Genomic DNA, 17,902 nt, shown 5'->3' with positions numbered 1-17,902 from the left:
TCTTTCTTAATCTTATGTATTTTCTTTTATGCATTTAAAAACATGATTCTCAAAAATTCATAGGCTTCACCAGACAGCCAAAAGGGTCCATAACCTCACTTCCAAAGATTAAGAACCTCTGTTCTAGGGTCTTAGAGTTGACAAAGTAATTGCCTTATAACATTCATTAGAAATGGGCCATGCAAGTCTTATTCTTTTCCATTTCATGGATGAATAAGTGGAGGTGCAGTGGGGGTGAAATGACCTTCTCTTGGTCACATAGCTAGGAAAGAGGGCTGTGGCTCAAGTCTAGTTCTCCTAACAATCTCTTCTCTAGAAGGGGGAGAATGAAAGAAGTTTCTGTCTTCCTTGAAGGAGGAAAAGGTTGCAGTGGAGACAGATGTGCGGACAAGGTGAGCTTGAATATCTTCTTCCTAGCCTGAATCCTTTTTAGTCCCTGTTTCCTGCTCCTTGTGGAGGGAGAGTAGGGAAGGCCCTTTCCTATTTCATTCATTTGAAGGTTTTGTGAGTCTGTTTTTCTCACTGTGGCTGTTTTGACAACAATCTCACTGATAAAAAGCTGCTATCACAGCATGAGAGGTCCAGGGGCCGGTCTGAAAGCGGGAAGCAACCACCCCAGGCAGGTGTAGAAGGGATAAACAAATAATCTCAGGAAGACAAAACAAAGGCCAGCCAGACCCTCTACCTCCTCACCTGCTCTTGGGAGAAGCAGATGAGTCTGATCTGATTTCTGCACGGTCCCCCTCTTTCTCCCTGATACTGGCCTGTTTTTCTACCCAGTCTCTTCGCCGTGCCTTCTCGTATCCTTCTCCCTCCTCTTTCTATCCCCCTCCCCTTTTCCTCCCTCACCTCCTCCAGAGAAACTGTGTGTGTGAGAAACAGCGTTTTCTCCCAAACTCAGATAAAAGTGAGCTTCACAAAAATTTAAATATAAACGTCCCCAAATGAAAATTTCCTAACTGCCTGACCTCCCTGTCCTGGGGTCCTGGCTCTGCCACCAGATAAATCTTCGTTCTCCCATCCCCATAGCCTGAGTTCAATGTTGCTTGCGTTAGTGACAGTGAATTTGTGGCTGAAAAATGAACTACCGATGAGAACTCGCGTTGAACCTGCATTGTTTGTTATTCCGAGGCCTGGCTCTGGCTCAGACTAATCCCCCACTTCAAAGCTTCCTGCCCTTTCTCTGTATACACAGCGTCAGAGCCCAGTGGCGTGGGTGATAAGAGAAATCAGGGCTTGGACAAACTGAGAAAGTGGGACCCGGAGAGACAGCGCTTTGATCTCCGCTAAAGTATTTTCTGAAAGCCCTAGTCTATCTGAAGGAAATACCATTACAACTCAAAGGTGGGGGAGCTAAGAGAACCAGCTGACTCTCCCTGCATCCCCCCACCCCCGCCCCACAGCATCTATTCCACACTCCCTTTCTCTCGCCTCGCCAACGAGCATGGGTAAGGGGACAGAGTGCCTTAGAATTATTTCAAGGAATCAGGGAGCATTTTTCTCGGGGAAAATACATGGACCTGAATCAAATGATCTCTGCAGTTGTTCTTCGACACAATAGTTCTGTTCTACTGTAGTTGTTGCAGTTCTTTCCACTATCCTTACCCCTGCCATCTTCACCCCTGCCATCCCTAGCCCTTCGAAGCTCACCTCACAAAGTCGGCGCGTCAGAAGAAGTACCTTGGGAAACAGATTCCTATGAAGACCAACGGGGAAAGGAAAAGCACAATTTTGTTTTGGACCCCAGCTTTGTTCCTATGAATTCAAATCACTTACTAGCTGTACAACCTTGGCCAAGTCGCTTCACCTTTTATTGCCTCAGTTTCCTAATCTGTAAAATGAGAGTGACAATAACTGTAGTGGTTACCTCATAGTGTTTTGAGACTGAAATGAGATCATGTGTGTAAAATGCTTCGAAAACTTTAAAATGCTATATAAATGTAATTTCACCTATACATAAGCTCACCTACTCCAAACCCCAACCAGTGTGGTTTCTGTCAGGTTCTGGCACCCTGGCCAGTAGTTGTTTTCACAGCTGAGTTATTTCTGAAAGAAAAGGTTTAAAATGAAATTTTGGTGGTTACTGGGGTCTCCCTGGGCACTTCCATGGGGATATTAGTTGGTAGGATGAGGAGAAAGGAGAATCTAGGAGGTTCTGGGAGATGATTCTGATTCTAGGAGCTGAGTATGAAGGAAAATGGATTTGTCAATAATAGTCTTTTATGCAAGGTCAATGAAAAGTGTCTTCGAGCAGGGATTTTTATCCATGGACCTCATAGATTTTTTGGGGGGGGGATTATACCTTTATTATATCTTGAAATTTCACATTTCCTTCAGTTTTGAGTTTTAAAAAAATTATTCTGATAAAAGATCCATAGACTTCGCCAGACTTCCAAAGGAAGTCCTAGCATAAAAAGGTTAAGAATCCTTGTCTTAGATAATTTCTTTTCTCTTTTTTTCTCTGACTTTTCCTTCCTTCCGTCCTTCCTTCCTTCCTTCCTTCCTTCCTTCCTTCCTTCCTTCCTTCCTTCCTTCCTTCCTTCCTTCCTTCCTTTCTTTCTTCTTCTTTGTCTGTCTCTGTCTCTTTCTCTGTCTCTCTCAATATTTCCCTCTCCAGGTAGGAATTATATCAGATGATCTCTGAAATTCCTTACCACTCTCGGGTTCTATGCTTTTCTAAATCCTCTGGGATGCCCATGTTGTCATCATTGTCTCCAACTCCAGCCTAAGGGGTACCAAGAGAATCCTACCCGTCTTGTCCTCTGACAGCCTCAGAATACAAAGTGGCCTTTTCTATTTGCAGCTGTGAAATGTATTGCCCAAATGCCCACAGGCCCTCTTCTCTCTCTCAGCCCCTGCCATGGAAGCCTGAAGGAAGCTTGTTTTAGCAGGTCATTCTGTAATGATTTGTGAACATGAAATAGATAAAGGCCCCTGTGCTCGTCAGCACTGCTCACTCATCTTAGTGTCTGTTTGGTGATCAGAGGGGAGAGCCTAGCTTTCATCTCCTCTCTGGGCCTGGGTTCGCTTGTTTATGCTCCTGACTGGGCAGTTTCAGTGACGGTGCAGAGGGAAGCACTCCATCTGCCCAGATGGAAGAGGGCCTGGGAGAGAGGAGGAGCTTTTTCCTGAGACTGGGTCCATTGGAGAGAAAATCCCACCAATTTTCTTCCTGTTAGAACATCTGCTAAATGATTTAACCTCCTTCTTCCTTTTCCTCATCCTGAGACAGTGAGCTTCCTGTTCATTCCCTCTTGGGCTGGGGAATTTGGGTGCATCTCATAAGATATAAGTAATAGTAGCCCTTTTGGGGAAGGACCTTCACACATGATCTTTGGTCTCATGGTAGCCTGTGAAACAGGTAGCAAGGATATTATTATCTCCATCTGACAGTTTAGAAAACTGAGACTCATGGGAGAATAGAGAAGAACCCAGGCCTTCTCATTCCCAGTTCTTTCTACCATTTTAAAATACCTTCCTCAGTGTAGTCACACTGCTCAGAAAATATGCCAGTCAGTGATTAGCTCTCTCTGACTTAAAGGCCAGAAAGCAATTGCAGACTCTAGCTCCTAGTTGTTGTTTAGTCATTTTTTCAGTTGTGCCCAACTCTTCAGGACCCCCTTTTGGGGGTTTTCTTGGCAAAGATACTGGAGTGGTTTGCTATTTCCTTCTCCAACTCATTTTACAGATACGGAAACTGAGGCAAACAAGGTAGCTTCCCCAAAATTCATGGCTTTAACTTTGGGGAACTGGGAAGTCTCTGGAATGGTCTGAATCTTACTTTTCTTGCCTTTTGGTTCCAATTAAGGCATCCTTTCCCTTTTCCAAGGCCTATTCTGAATCATGCTCCATCAAGGAGGCACTTGTAGCTTGTAGGAAAAAGAGGTTAGTTTAATCAGCTACTGAAACAGGGAATGAGGAGAAATAGATGGGAATCCAAAGCCAAGGTATGGGGATTAAATGGAAATAAGGTTTTTGTACTTCCTCATTGGAAGGAGGCTCGTGGATAATTCTAGATTATGGAATTTTAAAACTGAAAGAGGCGATGGAGATTATCTAGCCTACACTCTTAATTTTATAGATGTGGAAACTGAGGTTCATGAAAAATAAGAAATGATTTGTCCAAGATCAAGTTAGAGTTGGCAGATCATCCAGTACAACTACTACTTGGAGAGAGAAAGACTGAGAGATACAAAAGGAGAAAGAGAGGGACAGAGATGGAGAAGAAGGAAGGAAAGAAGAAAGGAAGGAAAAAGAAAGAAGGAAGGAAAAACTAGTGAGAAAGAAGGAAGAAAAAAGAAAAGAAATTATCTAAGACTAAGGTTCCTAACCTTTTTATATTAGGGACCCCTTTGCAAGTCTGGTGAAACCTACATATTCCTTCTATAGTGAAGTGATTTGTCCAAGATCAGGTAAGAGTTGGGATTCCTGAGGTCTCATAATCCCAAGTTCAAGTAACCTTAATAACCATTTTTCTTGCATTTGAGGGTGAATCAGGTATCCTAAAGTTTTCATGTCTAGGAAGCTTCCTCTGACTACAATCCCTATCCAAAATAAAAGCTGATGCCAGCAGACTTAGAAGCAGGCAGGCACAGGAATTATACTCTTTTCAACAGCACAATTTCCTCATCTCAGTCAAAGCAAGAATAGGAGGGTATCCAGGAGAAGGTTTGTCTGACTTAGCTATTAAACACAGATTAATGCAGTGTATGTACATATCCAAAGCAGTTCCTCCCCAAAGAGACTCCATCACTGGCATCTATCTGTTCATTAGGGGTCACATTCATTCCCCAACCAGAAAAAAAAAAACTGGCAGAGGATGGAGGGAAGGATCATGACCCTGATTGTGATCTGGAAAGGACATTTTCTCCCTTCTTTCTGCCTTCCCATTCTTCCTTTTCCTCCCTACCACATAGATGTGGGATGGGATATAGAGTTGTTCCCATGATTGGATTTTACAAAGAGAATAAGAAATCTGTTTCTACTGTGGAAGCATAGGGTGCTATCTAGATCCACCCCTTCTTACCCCCACACTCCATGAATATGGCCTCATCAGCCTCCCTTAATCCTCCTGGATGTTCCAGAAAGGGACACCCACAAGTCTCCCCCATTAAGCCCTGGACAGTGCTGGTGCAGGAAGAGGAGAATTGGGGTAGACAGGGAGAGTCCAGGGAACGCCTTCATTCCTGGAGCCCCGGAGTCCAGCAACACCTCTCAGGGGCTGTTATCAGTCAAGAATTTCATGTGTATATGTTATCATCCTGTGGCTCCATGTATTTATTGAAGGGGCCCTAGTCACAGGACACTCTGAAGGCAGACACATCCAGCCCTGGTACACTGGCCAGGCTGGAGCCCCAGCTCTTTAAATGCCTTTTAAAAAGCACTTAGTGAAGTCAGCCTGGATGCTTTAACAGCTGAGATGAGGTGTAGCAAGAACAGAGGGAGGGAGGGATCTTAGACAGATGCTGCTGCAGGCCTTTTCCAGAGAGTACCTTTGGATTGGTTCATTTCCTTCTTCCTAATTCAACAAACCCATTCCACAGGCCTCCTTACAGCGAATCTTTCCAGGTCATTCCAAAGGCCCCCTTAGCAAAGGATGCTAAAGAATGCAGGAAACCTTGCCATTTTCCCCCCACTTCTCTTTTCTCCCCTCTCTGTCCCAGAAGCAGAACAGGTCCTGGGTTGACTGAGGAGGGTCCCATGTTTTTACAGGTGCCTATTGGGGAACTGGAAAACTAAAGAGGGAAGGAGTGACTTCCCTCCCCCAATCTAACTCAGGGACTGAATGCACAGCGGCTCAGCGTAATCCCCCCTCCCCACCTCTGCTGCTGCCCAGACTAATTACTTGGGAAACATCTGGAATGTATGCAGGGCATTGGCGAAAGGGACTGAGGCCTGAGCGCAGCTGGATCTGACCCCATTTTGTGTATCACTTTCCAAGTGAATACAAAATGGTGGCCCAAAAGGTGGCAAGATCCCTTTTTTTTCCCTTCAGAGAATGGGTGCAGTTGTCCCTCTCCATTCAGCTACTTGTCCTCTCCATTCCCCACTCAGCTTCATATACCCCCAGGCCTTTTTCCTAGACCACCAAAGTAGGAGTTCAGAGCAGAAACAACTCCAGGTTCCCAGATGTGCATCTGAGGATACCCCAGGGCAGGGGTGTGTCTGAACTTGAAGCACGAGTAGATATTAGGGATGTCCCACACACTTCTCCCTCTGGACATGGGAATGAGGGTGGCTCAGAGTCTATACATGTTAAAATGCTTTTGATTGACATCTGAGACAAATTCTTAGATGCCAAAGTTTCTAGGCTTGCAATCAGAACTTCTTCTGTCTTAATTCTCTCTCCACATCCATCAAAGCTTATTTACTCTGTCTACACTGACAACAATGCTGGTTATAAGTCCAGGATGATTATTTCTTCCCTATCCAGTTTTCCCTCTAGCTCTTCCATGCAGTCTCCCCAAAGACCCTGGCAGCAGATCCAGCACTCCCCCATTGTTTGGTCTATCCTTGCTTTCCATCCACACCAAGCAGCCTGCTCAGCCTTCCTGATCTGGTTTTGGAAGTCCAGGTAGCTGGACATATCAAACTCAACACTTTTGGTTACTCCAGGAAACAGGTGGTTGTTTTTATCCATTGATAGCACAGTGTGCATGGGGAGAGGGGTGAGTGAGGGTAAGAGAGGTGAGTTTCTCTTGTCTGTACAACTGGGCCTTGGCTGTCCCTGACCCTGGGTGGGACATCAAAGATGTGAATCAGCAGACAAAGTGAAAGAAAAGATGTCCTTAATGAGTCAAGGAAGGACATGGTCCTCTAGGACTCAGATAACTGCTCAGGGTGTCAGCTGCCGGATAACAAAAGTCCTGATCCCCTAGATCCACATAGCTTCTGTCTACATTAGCATCCAGGCATGATTCCAGTTCCCCATTCACTCTAGGGAGCTTGGAGTAGAGATGGAGGAGTGGGGAAGAGGTGGCCAGAACCATTCAATCCAGCCCACTGATGATGTTTTGTATATTATTTGTGGCAAGTTTAAAGTCTTGGGCAGATCTGTGATTCCTGCCTTCAAACTGGTCAGTAAGGCATCTCTCCTTGTCTTTCCATATATCCATGCTAAGGGAAGATATGACTATTTTCATTTTGGTCTGAACAAAATATGTGGGAATTGTAATCTACTCTAAATCTACAATATACATATATAAACATCTATCATCCATTGTTCATCTATTATCTATCATCTATCCTTCCATCTGTCTGTCTGCCTATCTATCTATCTATCTATCTATCTATCTATCTATCTATCTATCTATCTATCTATCTATCTAGATATCTATGACAGCCTGACTAGTGGTTAGGGAGCTGGTCTCAGAGTCCAGAAGACCAACCTCATCACATACCGCCTATGTGACCCAGGACAAATCAGTCAGCCTCTCCATGCTTGGGTAACTCCTTAAGACTATAAGTTGTTGAAGACATCCTGACTTGCATTGATGGAGGGAGTTTCCTCACCCAGGAACTCCCTAACCCACAAAATCACAGATCCAATCTTGATCCTTCCATGTGTTTGTGTGTAACTTCATAAGAAGCAGCATGGCATAAGGGACCAAAACGCAACTAGGTAGTGAAGTGGATAGAGGGCTAGACCTAAAATCTAGAAGACCTGAATTTGAATCCTGCCTCTGACACATACCACAAGTAAGTCACAGAACCTCTTCTTGTCTCTGACAACTCTAAGACTGCAACTTGTAACTCAATCACTGATTTGAATGTTTGGAGGGAGCTGACATGGGCTCAGATCCCCATGTGTGTTTCATATATTATGGAATTAAATAGAAATTTTAAAACGATTACCTACTGTTGTGTTAACTTAGCTGCTGTTTCTAGTTTTTTTCGAGGCAGTCAGGGTTAACTGATTTCCCCAGGAGGTCACATAGCTAGTTAGTTGCTGTTTCTTATATTTGTGTAGATAATTGAGAGTTGTCTGTACACACAAAGATTAGCATGATCTAAGAGTTTTCACAGTGACCCTGAGAGCAAAGACGACCCTAAACCTTTCCCTGGGAGTGGCAGAGGACTTCAAGGTCATCTGCCCTACTCTATCCCTCCTGAATTCAGATAAGCCTGAGACCCATAAACTTGGCATCTGACATTCCTTCCCTCTTAGCCCCAACTCTGTGTTTCATTTGGCTGTTCCCAGCCATTGGAAGCTATCTCTGGGAGGGCATGCAAGTGATCTTGGGGAATCATGTAGGCATGCCTTTCTCAAAGACCTCCCAATCCTTTTCCCCACTTCCTGTTTCATTCTTCCTAATTCTCATTCGCATTCATCCTCATCTTCCTCTATTTCCTACTCTCTGTCTGCCTCCTCACATGTGTCCCTTTGGCTTTCTCCTAGGAGAATGTTCCCCAGCTACAAGGTGAAGGTCACAGGCATGAACCCCAAGACAAAGTACATTTTGCTGATTGACATCGTCCCAGCAGATGACCACCGATATAAATTCTGTGATAACAAATGGTAAGAGGCCCGGGACCCTGTCTGTATTACCCAATCCTAACCCAATTTGTGTTATCTTCTCCCCTAACTGATAGGGACTATAGTGAGCTTCCTGACTAGTCTGTCTGAATTATTCAGAGTCCTTTACTCCTTCTTCCCTTTGCCTGACTCTTGGTCTCCTTACTTGTAGTCTGCCCCTGTCCACCAAATATAGGGAGGGAGAGTAGATTAAGTTCAACTCTACCCTTTTGCCTACTCTGAGAAAAGCTGTAGGGTCAGATTAGGGGTGGGGATGATATTTGGACTAGGAGTAGGTTTCAAGTCCCACAATCATATATGATCCAGGGCTAAGTGAAGGTGAGTGGTAGAGTGGTGGGAGGATGGTAGAGGCTTGGGAGGGAAAGGAAAGTTAGGGATGAGACAGGAGATGCTTACATCAGTTACCTAAGACTGTAGAGAAGGATGGAAATGGTTTTCATTGGGAAATCTCATCATTTACAACTGACACATATAGGTTTTTGTCCACTCAATCTTTACTTCTTTGTGTCCCTTTTAATTTCCCAAAACAAAGCAAAATCCAGTTGGGTGGGAAGGAGCCCTACTTTTAGACCTGTTCCTTTGCTCTGACTCAGTTTTCCCACCTAAAAGTCTAGGGACACAGTTTATAGTGATAGATTTTGAGCTGGAAAGGACTTTCAAAGAGGATTATAAATCTAGAGCTGTCAGAGTCGGAATCAGAGGCCAGAGGTGATCTAGTCAAACTCTGCATTTTAAAACTGAAGAAATTGGGGACCAGAGAGGTTGTGGCTTTTCCAAGGTCTGATAAATAGTAAATTGTAAGTCTGGAGTCTGGATTCCAGTTCTCCAAATTCAATGCTCTTTGCAACACCTCCTTTTTCACCTTCATTCAACACTTTCAGAGAGGCAGGGCCTTGTCAAAAGTCAGAGTTACAGCTGAAGTGAACCCAGGTCCTCCAACTTCAGTCCTAATAGCTAAGACCTGGAAGTGACATCAGAGGCTATTTAGTCCTACTTCTCCATTTTACAGGGCAGCAAGGTGGCGCACAGAGTGCTGAGCCTGGAGTCGGGATGACTCATCCTCATGAGTTCAAATCTGGCCTCTGACACTAGTTTGTGTGACTCTGGACAAGTCACTTAACCCTGTTTGCCTTAGTTTTCTCATCTATAAGGTGAATTGGAGAAGGAAGTGGCAAACCACTCTAGTATCTTTTTCAAGAAAACCCTAAATGAGGTCATGAAATTTCTGAAATGATTGAACAACTCCATTTTACAGATGGAGAAAACTGAGGCCAATTGTGGAATAGTTTTAAATTGCCACCAGCCCACTCAACCAGGGTGAATGAGGGTTTCTGGCCAAGTGGGTAGCAAAGAATTTTGACTTTACTACTAAGACTCTTAGGTAGAGCTTGTTGGGAAGGAGGGCTGAATCTGTAGTGGTTTCTCATCAGGATGTATGATTGAACACTTCCTACATCCCTCAGGGCAAGGTTAGCAGCCTCTTTTCTCCAGGTCATACCTCATTTGTTCCATTCATTTTCTTGACTGGTCCCATAGCAAATGTTGTTTTCATCTAGCTCTACAGCCTGAGTCTGAGGGAATTCCTGGTAAGGTTTGCCAAACAAGTAAATTGAATTTTTGAAGTGTGTGTGCGCCTGAATATACCTCTCTGTGCATACATGCATGTCAAGTTGAATCAACAAGTCAAGTCAGTGAGCATTTATTAAGTACCTACTATGTGCTGGGTACCATGCTAAGTTCTGGGGATGCAAAGAGAGGCAAAAAACATGGTCCCTGTCCTCAAGAAACTCACTGTCTAATGGGGGACCCAACCTGCAAACAGCTATGTATAAACATGCATGTATGAGTGCTTGTGTATGTGTATAAGAACAGGTGGGTGGGTGAGAGAAAGCGGAAGACTCTGTAGTGGGAGAAGATAGGATTGGTAGTGGTGGAGGCAGGGGGGGTATTTGTCTTTCTGTTCTCAATAAGCACATGACATAGTGGAGAAAGCACTTGACCTAGAGAAAAAAGATCTGGGATATCATCTACCATTTTTCCCCTAAATAACCTTGGGAAAATTACTTCACCTCTCTGCACATCAGTTTCCCCTGCTGTAACAGAATAGAATTGAATGAGCTGATTTCTAAATCCTCTTCCAATACTGTCATCTTATAACCAGCTGATTCTGAGTTAGTTCTTGGAGTTGGACATACATTCAAGTGCCAAGCACTAACCAGCTTGGAGGACAAGTCTCTGGAAACTTCTTGGGCTCTCCTGCAAGCATGTAATCTGAATCATCACTAGCTTTGGGCATCAGTAAGAATCATGTGTCAGTGTAGGAAACCAATCCCATAGGTCTCCTCTTCTCCCCTACTTGGGAGAAAAACATGTAGTAAGGTAATAGAAGGGCAAAACCTCTGAACATCACCTCCTCTGATATGGCAAGCTTCTGAGAATTAGTTCATGAACCTGATTCGTTAGACTGTGAGGTCTTTGAGGGAAGAGAATTTTGTTTGCCTTTCTTTGTATCCCCAGCATATAGTGAGTGCTTAATGAACACTTACCGACTGACTGGTTTTGTTCAAAGTGGGTTAGGAGCAGGGTCCCCCATGGGGTTCCCTGGCACCCAATAATTAACTCGGGACAGGGGATCCCTAATGTGGGGACTGCTGTGTTGGCAGGATGGTGGCAGGAAAGGCAGAGCCTGCGATGCCAGGAAGACTGTACGTACATCCAGACTCTCCAGCTACGGGGGCACACTGGATGCGGCAGCTGGTCTCCTTCCAGAAGCTGAAACTGACCAACAACCACCTGGACCCTTTTGGGCATGTAAGAGACAGGGTCTCTCCCCTGACTGATGTCAAGCTAACTCTCTGGGCACTGGGAGGTAGAGGTGGGAGTTTACTGGGCTGGACATTGGCATGACATTCTCTAGACTTTTATTCTTGAATTTTCATTATTGAGTAAGATGGTACCTGTTTTGTTTTTTTTTTTGCATTTGTTTTCTTGATAGGCAATATATCCACCCAACAAACAAGCTTGAGGATTTGATGGAGTACCATCCAGGGTTTGCCAGGGAACTAAAATGACATTTTGAGAAGAGAGAGAGAGAGAGAGAGAGAGAGAGAGAGAGAGAGAGAGAGAGAGAGAGAGAGAGAGAGAGTCCACTAGATGCCTTTTTAAAGTTAACTTTGTTGTGAGATCCCCAGAAATAATTGAACCCTTCAGTGCTTCAGTTTCTCCATTTGCAAAATGGGGGAGACTATTGGCTTTCTCCATTTCTTAGGATTTCAGAAAGCAAGGAAGCATTGTTCAAATGCAATGTTTAATTGTCCTGATGTATAACCTTTTTTTGTTAATTTTATATGAACCGATCTCTTTTGTTTTTCTATTGACATCCCTCTCCACCGGTCCTATCTAGTAAGTCACTCTTTATAATAAAGATCAGAAAGGGGGAATGCGGTTTAGCAAAACCAAACGATGCATTATAGTATGTGCAATATTCCACATCCACAGCCCCTCCACCCCACCCCTCCCATATTCTGCAAAGAAGGGAGGGAGATGCATTTTCTCAATTCTTTCTTAGGAGAGTTTAGTCACTACAATTATAGTTTTGTCTTACTGGTTTTTTTCCTTTTTATGTAGTTGTAATCATTATATCTATTGTTTTCTACATTATGGTTACTTCACTTTGTTTCAGTTCATAGAAGTCTTCCTATGCATCTCTGTATTCTGGGTAGTCATCATTTTTTATGGTACAGGGATGTTCCATCACATTCAGGTGCCGTAGTTCCTTTCGCCATTTCCCAGTAAATGAGCATTTGCTTTACTTCTAGCACAAAAAGTGTCACTATGAGTATTTTGGCATAAATAAGAATTTTCTGTCTTTGCTTCCTTTTAGAGTATACATGGCTTATGCTTCATATGGATTTTTTGAGACAGATTTCATCATGAAAGCAGTTCTTGTGCTTTCTTTCCCCCCCACCCCTCCAGCCAGGGAATTCAGACTAGCTAAGTCAATTAGACATTGCCAAATATAACTGGGCAAGTCATTCTGTATTATTAGTGGGAAAAATCAGCTAATAGGTGCCCAAGCCAGGGGGAGTGATTTTTGGATTATCCACCATTTGGGATTTTCTGCACTACTGCACTCCTATCTTTCTGATCCATAATCACACATAGACTGTAGTCTGGAAATGGATGATGGGACATTGGAGGAGGGGAGGGGAGGGGATCTCATGCCTCTAGTTGAGTGCCTGGTATTTCCAGGGCCCTGGGTTCTGTGGGGTGGAGCTCTTTGGCCCCAGAGATGCTGCCTCTGGGCCCCCTTCAATCCAGGGACCCGCCCCTCACAGGTTGCATAAGCTCATTATTTTCCAATCTGGCTTTGGCAGGCCCATTAAAAAAAGAAGCATTTTATTTGGAAAATCTTAATTCATGTGTATTGCAGATGTAGGCCTGGGGAGTACTCAGTTATCTGCCATGGCACGGAGGGCCCCTGGTCTGTCCTGGCAGTTTTGTGGATGTTGAGGATAGAAGGTCTAATTGTATCTGCTGTGCACACACTATGCAGACAGAAATGAACCTAGTGTGGTAGTGGTGCTGCTACTGTTGGTGTGTGTGTGTGTGTGTGTGTGTGTGTGTGTGTGTGTGTGTGTGTGTGTGTGTAACAGAGACAGAGACAGAGAGACAGAGAAAGAGAGAAAAGGAGGAGGCAGTGCAGGTGTACCTCGCTTTACGCAACAGATGTGTTCCTGGAACATTGTGTATAAGCCAAATTGTTATATATCTCAGATTTCCCCACAAGAGACATTGGAGAGGTTTTATCTTAATTTCGAATGAATCTTCAGTTGACTGACTTTTCCAAGTATTGCGTTTCTCTGTGTGGGCTGCCGGCATGCCCTCCCTGGGGAGGTAATATTCTGTAAACATCCAGCAGGACTTGAGGAACTGGGATTTAAAGGAATAGAAGAGATCCTTCTGCAGTGGAATAATCAAATCCTGTATGAAGCCATTTTTTGTGAATTTATCTCTTGGGCTTTGCTAGACTGGGGCCCCATACTTACAAGGGCATGTCTGACAAATAGATCCAACTCGATCTTACAGACATTTATCTAGCCTCTACTGGAAACCACGGTGTATGTTCATGTGCGCATGTGTGTGCATAAGAGAGATTGAGAGCGAGAGAGCGAGAGAGTGACAGAGAGGGAGAGGGAGAGGGAGAGAGAGAGTCCTTGTTCTTCATGAGGGTGGTGCTTCCTAATGAAGGATAGAGACTATCCCTGTGATTTCATTGGTGTAGGAACTGGCAGCAAGGAACTCAATCTACCTTCTCTGAAATGTGTACTCTTTGGGTGGTGCTTAGAGGTCTGAGAGGTTAAGCTCACAGCCAGAGGTGGCACATGAACCCAAGTTTTTCCAGCTCTAAGACCACATCATTTCTCTAACCACTATTTTATGTTGTATCTGTTTTATATGAGAAATAGCAAGGCATCATGACTAGAGAGCTGGACATCAGGAGTCAGGAAGTCCTGAGTTCAAATGCTGTCTCTTGTCACATACTGGCTATGTGACCCCAGGGAAGGTCATTGAACCTTGTAGTATCTCAGACAAATCTCTAAGACCAGAAGGTGCAAATGTACACCGGTACAGTTTCCTCATCTTGAGTTTCCTGTGCCAACCAAATTAAAGGGTCATGCTTAGCCCATTTGTTTTGTATATATTTATATATGAACTTGCTTATCTAATGTAAGCTTCTTGAGGACAGGGTCTTTGTATCCTTAGAATCTAGGATACAGTGTCTGGCATAGATGCTTTAAAAAATGTTTCTTGATTTAGAGTCAAGTGGAAAGACAGAAAATTATGTTCTAAGTCTACTCAAATTTATAAGCTTAATCATACCTTGATGCCATCTTTTCCCTTTGCTTCCATGATCTTGGTTCCTAGGTTTAAATGACAGCTTTCTCTCATTCTCCTCCAATGGTTCATCTCCTTCCTCTTGCCCCTGAAGTGGGGTCTCCCCATAGGTTCTGTCCTTGGCTATCTTTTGTTCTCTCTCCACACTAACTCTCCATTGGAGACTTGGTATACTCTCAAACCTTCATACCTCTGGATGACCATGTCTCCAAGCCCAATCTTTCTTCTTGAATTTTGACTGGTATGTCTACTTACCAAATATCTCCACTTGGATGTCTCATCATTGTAAGCAAAACACATTCCAGAATGAATTCATCCTCTTCTCCTTTTAACAACTTCCTCTTTTCTATCGATAGTACCGGCATTCTTTCAGTTATCCAGTTGAAAATCTCTGAATCCTCTCTGACTCTTCCCTTCTCCCTACTCTCCCAAAATTATTGTGGCAAGTTGTACTGAATCTTCTTGATTTTCTTAGATCATACCTCTCTCTACTCCCACTGCTACCACCCTAGGACCTAGACTACTGGCTAAGACTCTTGTTATAACCTTCTCTACATTCTTGGCCTCCAGTATTTCTTCTTTCCAATACACCCTTCATATAAGATGTGGATAGGGGCCAGACCTGTGATTTCAGTGGGATAGAGAAGGTATTGAAAACTTCCTCTACCAATGCAAGGTGACATCTTCTCTGCAACTGGTATCTGTACTCCTTCACACAGCTTCCCAAATAGTCTTCCTAAAGCATAGATGTGACCATATCACTCCTCTGTTCAAAAACCCTTCAGTGGCCTCCTGTTGTCTATAGGATAAAATGTATGACCCTTAGCCTGGCATTTAAGACCATCTAGTCTGGTTCCAACCTACCTTAACAACATTAGTTCACACCATTGCTTTATTTAGTTTAAATTTGAGTCAAACTGACTTCCTAGCAGTATTCCCCATCTCATCCTTCCTTCTTTGATGGTTTCATGACATAGGAGCAGGCCATTCCCCAAGTCTGGAACATTTTCCTCCTTGCAGTTCTCTTTTCTACGAGCCTCCTCTGTCAATTGAAGGAGGAAGATGAGGTACTCTGTAAAGTTCTTTGCAGCTCAAAGGCTTATGATCCTCCATGAAAACCCAAATATGATCCATTTCTTTTTTCTGCATGTATTTTGACCTCCTAGCACATTGTGTTTGTTTTACCCTTATCCCCTTCTGCTTTCTTTTGTTTTATTTTTAAATTATATTACTCTTAGTGGAATGTGAGCTCCTTGAAGGTAGGAGGTTGGATCATTTTTCATTCTACAGAATAGACCACATTAATAAATGCTCTTTGACTATGAATTTAATCATTAGTGGGTGTAAGAGTCACAGTGGGCATAAGCTGTTGATTTACCTGAAGACTTCCCTCATTAGAAGTTCTTATTCAGGAATTTGTAATTTTTGTGTGAGTCATGGACCCCTTTGGCAAACTGGACCAATGTATGGACCCCTCCTGAGAATAATGTTTTTAAATAATCAGAGGAAATGCTAAATTTCAGTTAATTAAATTTCAGTTAATACTAAATTTCAGTGAAAATAAAGATGTAAGTTTTCTCCCAAGGTGAAATCTTTCCATGGACCCCTTGTGAGGGAGAGTCTATAAACCCCAGGTTAAGAATCCTTAATCTCATCCCACTTGGACTTTCAGTCAAATCCTGTTGACTTTTGGTTCCATGGCTTTTACTTTTTTAACCCAAAGAGACTGGGGCTTCTGATGTTTGAAAGAATTGACCTAGTTGGAAGCCATCACTTCTTTTATTCCTTCTCCCCGAGCCTTCTTCCCTCCAGTTTCTTGTGTCCTAGCCTGAACAACTACAAAAGGCTGTGCTTATGAACCAATGCCACTTCAAGGCTGTTTAGCGGAAAAGGGTGGAAGGATTATATGAATTGGGTTTGGCCCCAGTGGGCAGAACCAGGAAGAAGCACTAAGTAAAAGTTGCAGAGAGAGAGAGATTTAGGCACAATGTTAAGAAAAAATTCCTAACCTTTAGAGATATCCTAATGTGGAATCCTATGCCTCTTGAGACCTGCTGGATTTCCCCTCACTGGAAATCTGTAAGCAGACACTAAGTTTTTAAGTATGTTATGATATCATGATTCCTTTCATGTATGAGTTGGACTAGATCGCTATTGAAATCCCTTCCAACTCTTAAATTCTGTGATTCTGAGAGAAGAATGTGGATTCCAAGGGCCTGGGTTCAAATACTGTCCCTGCCATATGCCACATGTGTGACCTCAGGCCACTCAATTAACCTTTCTTTGGTCTCATTTCCTCATCCGTAAAAGGAAAGAGCTGAACCAGTCGGTCTCGCCATCCGATGTCTACTCTGGGTGCTTCTCTCTTGGGGTCTGTCTCTCACATTCATATACACACACACAGGCGCCTCAGTAATCCACAAACCCCCAGAGGGGAGGGTACCATTTGGGTAAGAGCTGAAAAGGCAGGATGGGAGGAGTCTGATCCTGCCAAAACTGAGAAGGGAGCAAAACTCTAATAAGGTTTAAAAATGGACCTGGAGGCTCCAGAGAGGGATTTGTCTGCAGCAGCTTTTAATCATGTTTCCCAGTAAAACCGTCAACTCGGCTGGAACTTTTTTTCTTTTTTCTATTTTTTCTTTTTCTTTTCTTTTTTTGCAGGGAGGGAGGTGGGGGGAACTTCTTCACCTTTTCTACCACCCCCACTCCTCACATCCCACCCCCCCATGGAATAAGGAGTAATGGAACAGTCCAAGTGGGGGCATTTGGACTCTGGGAAGGGGCTGGGAATTTCGGTGGGTCGAAGATAACCCTTCTGATGGGGGGAGGGAGGTTGGTCTTCCCTCCAGAAATACAGGTTTTACATCGTCCCGTCCCCGCCTTCCTGCGTGTTGGACCTTTCGGCCCCCAGTCTCTCCTCATGGACATTTTTATGCTAGTTTTTGCAAATAACCACTTACTTGGGGCCCCATCAGGAAGTTCTCTGGGCCATCCCGTGGGAACGTCATTCATAATAATAGCAGTAATAACAGCTAGCATTTATATAGCAGTTCAAGGTTTGCGGAGCATTTTACGTTTTCTTCTTTGATGCTCACAGAACCTTGTGAGGCAGGTGCTATGATCACCCCCATTTCATCCGTGAAGGGAACTGCTAACTTGAGGTGGGTTCCACAGCCAGTGTCTGAGGCCAGATTCACATGCAGCTCTTCAGTCTAACTCCAAAGCTCCAAGTCCCGGCACTCCATCCATTATACCTGCTAGCTGCGGCCGGCAGTTCAAGCCATTCATTAAGCAAGCATTTAGCAAGTTCCTGCGGCGTGTCAGGTACAATGCTTGACCTGGAGGATACAAGGACAGAAGTAAAAAATACTACATTCATTCATTCAGTAAACATTTATAAAGCACTCACTATGTGCGGGTACTGGGCTAATCAATGACGATTAAAAAAAAAAGAGGGAAAAGACAATC

At 43.7% G+C, this 17,902-nt stretch overlaps 1 protein-coding gene across 7 annotated transcripts in view; it reads left to right on the top strand.

The window, feature by feature from the left end:
* TBX4 (T-box transcription factor 4) overlaps positions 1 to 17,902 on the top strand; it is a 54,672-nt gene that overhangs the window by 14,170 nt on the left and 22,600 nt on the right. For all 7 annotated transcript variants that reach the window (XM_072646914.1, XM_072646920.1, XM_072646918.1 and 4 more), the window contains 2 exons: positions 8,399 to 8,518; positions 11,200 to 11,347. In XM_072646914.1, the coding sequence (XP_072503015.1) occupies positions 8,399 to 8,518; positions 11,200 to 11,347 (268 nt within the window). The remainder of the gene's footprint in view (positions 1 to 8,398; positions 8,519 to 11,199; positions 11,348 to 17,902) is intronic.

Source organism: Notamacropus eugenii, chromosome 2 (assembly GCF_028372415.1).
Source record: "Notamacropus eugenii isolate mMacEug1 chromosome 2, mMacEug1.pri_v2, whole genome shotgun sequence".
NCBI lineage: Eukaryota > Metazoa > Chordata > Mammalia > Diprotodontia > Macropodidae > Notamacropus > Notamacropus eugenii.
This window is presented reverse-complemented; position numbering and strand designations above follow the sequence as displayed.